At 37.2% G+C, this 6,912-nt stretch overlaps 2 protein-coding genes across 7 annotated transcripts in view; one reads left to right on the top strand and one right to left on the bottom strand.

The window, feature by feature from the left end:
- Positions 1 to 1,845, top strand: part of LOC106954802 (tripartite motif-containing protein 3-like) — a 39,413-nt gene extending 37,568 nt beyond the window's left edge. For all 6 annotated transcript variants that reach the window (XM_015044575.1, XM_015044577.1, XM_015044578.1 and 3 more), the window contains one exon: positions 623 to 1,845. In XM_015044575.1, the coding sequence (XP_014900061.1) occupies positions 623 to 775 (153 nt within the window). In that variant the 3' untranslated portion in view covers positions 776 to 1,845. The remainder of the gene's footprint in view (positions 1 to 622) is intronic.
- A 2,333-nt stretch (positions 1,846 to 4,178) lies between these two features.
- The window catches only part of trim47 (tripartite motif containing 47), a 9,990-nt gene continuing 7,256 nt past the window's right edge, over positions 4,179 to 6,912 (bottom strand). The window contains exons 5-8 of the mRNA XM_015044579.1: positions 5,954 to 6,178; positions 5,739 to 5,761; positions 5,534 to 5,655; positions 4,179 to 5,442 (exon numbers count right to left, since the gene is read on the bottom strand). Coding sequence (XP_014900065.1) covers positions 4,913 to 5,442; positions 5,534 to 5,655; positions 5,739 to 5,761; positions 5,954 to 6,178 — 900 coding nt within the window. The 3' untranslated portion in view covers positions 4,179 to 4,912. The remainder of the gene's footprint in view (positions 5,443 to 5,533; positions 5,656 to 5,738; positions 5,762 to 5,953; positions 6,179 to 6,912) is intronic.

The following is a 6,912-nucleotide window of genomic DNA, read 5'->3' as shown; positions in this document are numbered from 1 at the left end:
TTTTTGTCATACTTAAATGTTTAAGATAATGAAAGAATGAATTGAAAGATAACCCAAGTAAAAGCTATCAAAACCATTCATGACATTTGTAGTATCTTCTCAACTGAGATCTTGATTACATCTTGCTCACTTCCCAAATCTTATGACCACAGATAAGAGTAGAAAAGTATGTAGACTGGTAAATTGAACATTGAGCTTTTTGGCTCCATCTTCACCATGTCAGATTGGGTCAGCACTCGAATCTCTGCAGACACACCAATCCGCCTAAAAATGTCCCATTTTCCCCTCATTTGTTAACAAGACCCTGAGACACTTAAACTCCTCGTTTTGGGGCAGGACCTTGTCCTTGACCCAGAGAAGGCATTCTACCCTTTTCTGGCTCAAGACCATGATCTCGTATTTGAAGGTACCAATCTTCATCCCAGCTGCTTTATACTCAGCTGTGAACTGCTGCTGTGATATTCATATTAGTTTCACAATCTGAAACAAAGATATAAAAAAAAACACACAGAAGAAATGTGTAAAAAGAAAAAAAAACATTTTCTGAAATGCTTTTTCAGAGCACTTTTTAATAGTTATTCCATTATTGTCAAAAAATTAAAAGGAAATTTTTTGTTTCTAGGTTTTTGATAGCACAGGGTCCTTCCTGTCCTACATTAACACCTCAGCAGACCCGCTCTATGGGCCCCAGGGCCTCGCTCTCACTTCAGATGGACATGTGGCAGTTGCCGACTCCGGGAATCACTGCTTCAAAGTTTACAGATATCTGCAGTAGGTAAAGGAAAGGCATCAACCAAACCTGCTTGAATAAATTAATATTTCACATTACTAGCTGTCATTAAGTTGCAATGTTCCTGCAGCGTGTTTGGGCAGGTGGGTTCCTTGTTCATTTCTTTTCAGTGAAGGGTAAAGAAATTGCAAAAAATATTAATATTAGAAGAAGAGAAATAAGTTTGATTTTTGCCAGTATATCCACCTGGACTCATCCTGCCAGATGTGGCATTTTGTGATAAACCTAATTTCTGGATCAGATTCATGACTTTTCCAGCAACCAGCAAGACAAACAAGCATGTACTATTTCCAACCATGTTTTCAGAGGAAGGTAGACCTATAGTTCAGTACAGTTTGTAGTGAGGTTCTTTAAAAATGTCAAAACCTTACCTGCTGTAGTTAACTTTCATGTGTTCTTCTTTTTGTTTTAGTCCCAGAGGCTGAGGCTAACATCCAGTCTAAAAGGTCCAAAACCAGCAACTCCATGGAAACAGTCTCAAATGAGTTGAAGTTGATGCTAATGCTTATTTATGAATATTTAGAGAATAGAGTGAATATCATTGCAATGCAATGATCTAAAACTTTATAAAGCAGTGTTTGTATAAATCAGTGTGTTTTGGTTTCAGCCTCTGTAAACAACAAATCAACAAAATGAAGAACACGAGCGTTTTCTGCTGCAGGGAAGATATTTATTGCTCGAAACTTTTTAACAGAACATCATTTCAAAATCCCAAGAGGTGCCATTTTGTCACTGTGCACCAAAAATCCTGCTGATCCTGCCTTCCTTTTTTTTAAATCTGTATACAAAACAGAACATTTTGGAATGTGTAGTTGCAGGTCAATTCGTCACTCTGTACTTTTTCATCCTGCAAGACCCACCAGTCATTAGTTGACTTTTATGCAAGTTATAGTTTATTCAATGAAGGATAACATCCAAACCAGTTCCACTTCTACAGGAAATTTCTTTTTATGGTCTTGCTGTTGTAATAACCAAAATAGATTTCTAAAAATTGACCCCATGGCTTTTTGCACTTTTGTCTGTTAATATCAATAATTTACTGTAATTGTAAATATGCATATGTAGGTGTACATATGGATTTATAGTCCATGTTATATTGCTACAGTATATATCCTACATATTCCAGCATTTAAATGAAACTGAGATCATGCCAAGCAGTAGCCACCCGAATGACTGAAATATTAGAACCAAGTTGTAAACATTTGCTGTATTTTATTTTTCCAGATTATTTAATTTATTTTTGATTTTCTTTTCTTCATGATTTGTTGTACAAATTATTTTTCTAACTGTCGCGTTGGACACTTTACTCTCCGCCAAACATTATGTTATGTGTCATAAGTTGTAGCATCTGAAATCTGATTTCTCCTCTGACTTCCTCGAAGAGCTTACATGGTTTAACGTTGATGTTACCCTCTGCCAAAATGTGTTGTTGTAATTTGCTTTTTAACATTGCACAAAGTACAAATATTATAAGAGTTCTATCATTTTACATGGATAATATATGCCTGTATGTACAGTTCATTTATCATGATCAAAGGTGTATTGTACATTACAGTCATTTTATTATTGTTACTGATAACCAGCACTTTTATCATGGACGGTTTGGAGTATTTGTTTTTATGTGTGGCTCCAAAAGGAGCCTATTTTTTAATGTGTGTTTATTAAAAACTGTTTAACTGTTTTTATTCTTGTGTTTTTCATTTGTTGGAAAACTATGTACTGACAAATTATTTTTCTCCGTAAATCACACACCGTTATTATTTTTCATTTTCCATGTCTTTAATTGTCACTAACTAGTTTGTGTGAAATAACTAAAGCACATTTAAATAAAACGCTACATCTACCAAATATGTGTACGGCTGTATGCTAGAGGAGGTCAGACAGAAGGCAATTACAAGATGTATGTAATCCTGGAAAATTGTTGCAAAAATAAACCAGAACAGTGAGAAATGCTGTGTAAACTGTGTTTTATTTCAACAGACTTCTGTTATTTCACAAATGTGCCTTGAATGATTCCTTTAGTTAATAAATGACAATTATGATGACTGCTTTTGTTAGATTAAGCATAGTCCAGAAGAAAATGTAGTTTGACACTGGTTGAAAGTAAGCTGCAAATGATCAATTGCTGTATTTTCAAATTAGCAATCTGCTTCATTTGAAAAGTGGTTTATATCAGAATCAATGTATGTCTTCTAAATACTTCATTCAGCAATAAGGGGTTTGTAAACCTGAAGATCAAAATGAAAAGGGCTCTATGGCAAAGACATCATACCTAAATGGGACCTTCTTGAACAAATATTTTAGTGACAAAACAGTGTTTACAGTAATGTTTCTTTGTTAGATTTAGTCATTTGTACTGCATTAAGCCCACATCTCAATAGAGAAACAGCAAAGTCGCCTCTGAGTCACTACCTGGCCAGGAGGAGATGAAGCAGTTTTCTCACCTCCTCCTTAAATGTTCTGCATTAGTAACTCGGCAGCACCAGATTGGTCTGTTGTGGTTAAGAAAAAAGGAAAACAAAATGGACGCCAGACACTTACCCACTTACGCATCAGAGGGCTAAGAATAGTATTTTAAAGGTAAAGTCTCAACTTCAGCTTAAAAGAGAAAATGTGAAACTATAACTAATTAGAACATAGTCCTACACACAGCTACAAGTGAGAACAGGCATATTGCCAAGTCCATTTAAAAAGACTTAATTTTTGGAACATAATATACCAAAACTGCAATTATAATGATGGCATATGAGGATGAAGTGGACTGTTTCTGTAAGAAGATCAATAAATTATAGAATTTTTTTGTTTTTGTTTTATTGAGATGAAATAGAATGAATATTCATACAGAGAGCAAGAGCCTTAGCAAGATTCTGGAGTCAAAACTTTGTGACACAACTGAAAATAATCCTAAAATGGATAAGCAAATTAAGTCAACGAAACTGCATGAATAAACCCATAGAGGTATAGTCATGGATAAAACACAGCGAGAGAGAAAAGGAGATGCAACAGAAAGCTCCCATAATCAAAGAGCAGTGTCTTCAGGTTCAACTTGTCTAATAAAAAATAAAAATAATGAAAAAAATCAAATAAAAAATGTGAAAAATTGCCATCTTCGTGGCCATTCAAAACTAAAAGTCCAAGAAAAAAAAGTAATAATAAAAAAAGTAATAGACAGAAATACATAACAGCACAAGTTTCAACGTTTCAACTTTAAAAAAACCAAAACTAAAAAAAAAAAAAATAATCATAAAATACATGGATTTTAAATACAGGTATCAATCATATGTAACAGCAGTAATCAATTTAACATAAAAGAAAGAAGACAACGCTAACATTCAGCACTCCATAACTATTTCAGTCAAATCCAAGTTCTTGCTTTATTTTTTATTAATGGAATGTATAAAGCTAAATATTTATCCACTAAGTGGCTAAATATATGAAAATACAGCTTTATTAGGAGCTGCTATGTTCAAAGAAATGTATCACTTTGACTTGTAGCTCGCCATTTGCTCAGCTGTATAAAACATTTCTTATTTGTTAAGGTATCTCCTCATGGCTACCTGTGTTCAGCACTGTAAAGTTGTGCTGCAAAAAGGGACTTGGAAGTAAACAGTAGGTCTGGCAACAGTTTGAAGCTGCGTGTATATGACATAAACTAAGGAAATGTACATGTAGCTTAAAATGTTTTTGATAAAACCATTCCATAAAACCAGTCTAACCCGCTTGATCTAGAAACATGAATTTCAAGTTAATTCCCCAGGCAAGCTGGCCAAACTGAGAACAGAAAGCAAAAGCAAATGTAACAAAGTTTGGCAGAGCAGGTGTTAATAGAGCATAAATTAGGATGCTTTAATCACCAGGAACACCTGAGGCATCTGCAATCCCACAAACACAGTGATATATGTAAAAAGCAAAGCACCTCTCCAAATCCACCACCGTAGTAACCAGGGGTGTGAGCCTACAGTTTGTGTCTAAGTTGGGGGCGGGGGGGGAATCCAAGTTGAGAATGTTCACCCGGGAAGCAACATCACATCATCACTACTCCATGTCTAAAGAAGATGTCTTTCCAACAGGCTAACCTGAAAGCACGAGCTGGACTCTTAACACCTACTCATCACACCTCTGTTAATAGTAATGGCATATCTGCAGCCTGCTCCCTACGTCATTCTTCCCTGGGCTGAAAAAGGGATAGACAGGCTCCTCGAAGCAGGTGTCGAACATGTAGAGTCTCTTCATTGTAACAGCATCATAGAAACTAAGGCGGCCATTGTCATAGTCCAGGTACACTCCGACACGCGGGGAGTTCCAGTAGTCAGCGAGGGGAATGCGGCCATCTTCCACGTTGGCGTAGAGTCGGTCCTGCAGACAGAGGCTCCAGTATCCTGCGGATGGAGTGAGACTGACAAAGCCCTTTCTGTTGCTGCACTCAGTCGTCACCCCCAGGTACCACACTCCTTTGTCCCTCACGTCCACCTCCCAGTAGTGCTGGCCGCTGGCGTACTGGGCTGTGGCGAGGACTCCGCAGAACCGGTTGAAGCGGCCCGGAAGATCCAGCTCCTGGCTGCGAACCCGTCCCTCCTCCACTTTGGTGTCAAAGTCTGAGATAAGGAGGTTTGCGTGAGCGGTGTCAGGGTCTAAGGTCAGGTTCTGAGGCACTATGCAGGGAGAAATACGGAAAGTTTAGTTCACCTTACTTTAATCATGATGAATTACTATTGTGGTACTATTTCTGCTGCCTACACCTACTGGTGTGCAGAACGTGCATCATCTTCTTCCACATGATGAGTTGGAAAGGCCCTGAGAAGTCTGTAAATTCAGTCGTACAACTGACCGGCTCAAGGGATGTGAAAGACTTGCGATGTATTGCTCTGGAGAGGAAACAAATACGTTAACCTTTTATATTCTTTTTTTTTTTTTATTTAATGATGGTCTTCAGTTGTAGGTTACTTACTCATTAAATGTTCCAGAAAGGCTCTGTTGGAGTAAAATTAGATGTTACCTTAATTGTTATGCTGGATGTTATTAATAATTTACTGCACGTTAACCAAAGTAACAGTATTCATTAAAGGTTTTGGTTCAACTGGTGCATCTGTCTACAAGACCATTTTTATCTGATTTTTAACGTCTTTTCAGCACACTGCAATGATGCCTTCATGTTCAACTCACCTCAAAGTTAGTCTTCCCACCAATGTGATTATGAATATCTGCTATGAGTTTGTCCACATCTGCTGCTTCACTCTCAACAAACTCCAGGTTGTCGTCAATGACGGCCAGAGAGGCTGCTTCCTCAGCATCCAAGCTCTCCAGAAGAGAATCTCTCTCATCCAACAAGAACTGGACCAAGGCGCCTACATCTGCTTCAATCTTCTCCTTGAGTCGTTGCTTCTTCAGCTAGAAGACAGAGAAGTTTTAATATTTATGGTAAAATAATGGATATAGGATCAATTTGAAGAAATCAGACACCGTACATGACTGAGTTTCTTACATTTGGACACATGGCTGTTCAACTTAATTTTTTACAACTGATACATTCAAGCAATAAATCAATGCGATGCTAGACATAAAACAAATACAGCATTCAGGAAAAAGACACTCATGCTAACCGACTTATGGACCTGGAAGTGTCAGAGTTTGTGAATGTTGTGCTGCAGAAGGACCTGGCTCACCATCATAAAACCCACCATGAGTTCTATTGTTCCTCAGAGGGCGCTTGAGTAAAATGTGAAACTATCTGTTAAAAAAATAAAGCTAAGGCAGAACTAGAATGGCTAACCTGGCAATCACCCAAACATACCAGTAAATGAAAGGAGTAGCTGAAAGTTATGAAATAAAGTGTGTCACATAGCTTTTTATTAAATTTGAACTGAGAGACTCAAGTAGAGTAAAGACAAGATCTTCATCTTACAGACATGCTGCAGGATGACTTAAAAATAATAAAAATGACGATGATGGTGGCAACCTACTGGATTGTAGCCACAGCTGCCTTGGGGCAATCTGAGAAGGGCTATAAATGCAAAAAACCTCTCACAAAAAAAAAAAAAAAAAAAAAAAAAAAAAAAAAAAAAAACCCTAAAAGGGGGGTTTGGGGGTTTTGGAAATTTTTTTTTTTAAAGAAAGGAAAATTT

The sequence above is a fragment of the Poecilia latipinna genome, unplaced genomic scaffold (assembly GCF_001443285.1).
Source record: "Poecilia latipinna isolate Pla-1442-1.1 unplaced genomic scaffold, P_latipinna-1.0 Scaffold682, whole genome shotgun sequence".
NCBI lineage: Eukaryota > Metazoa > Chordata > Actinopteri > Cyprinodontiformes > Poeciliidae > Poecilia > Poecilia latipinna.
The sequence above is the reverse complement of the archived record's forward strand: the minus strand, read 5'-3'. Positions and strand labels throughout refer to the sequence as shown.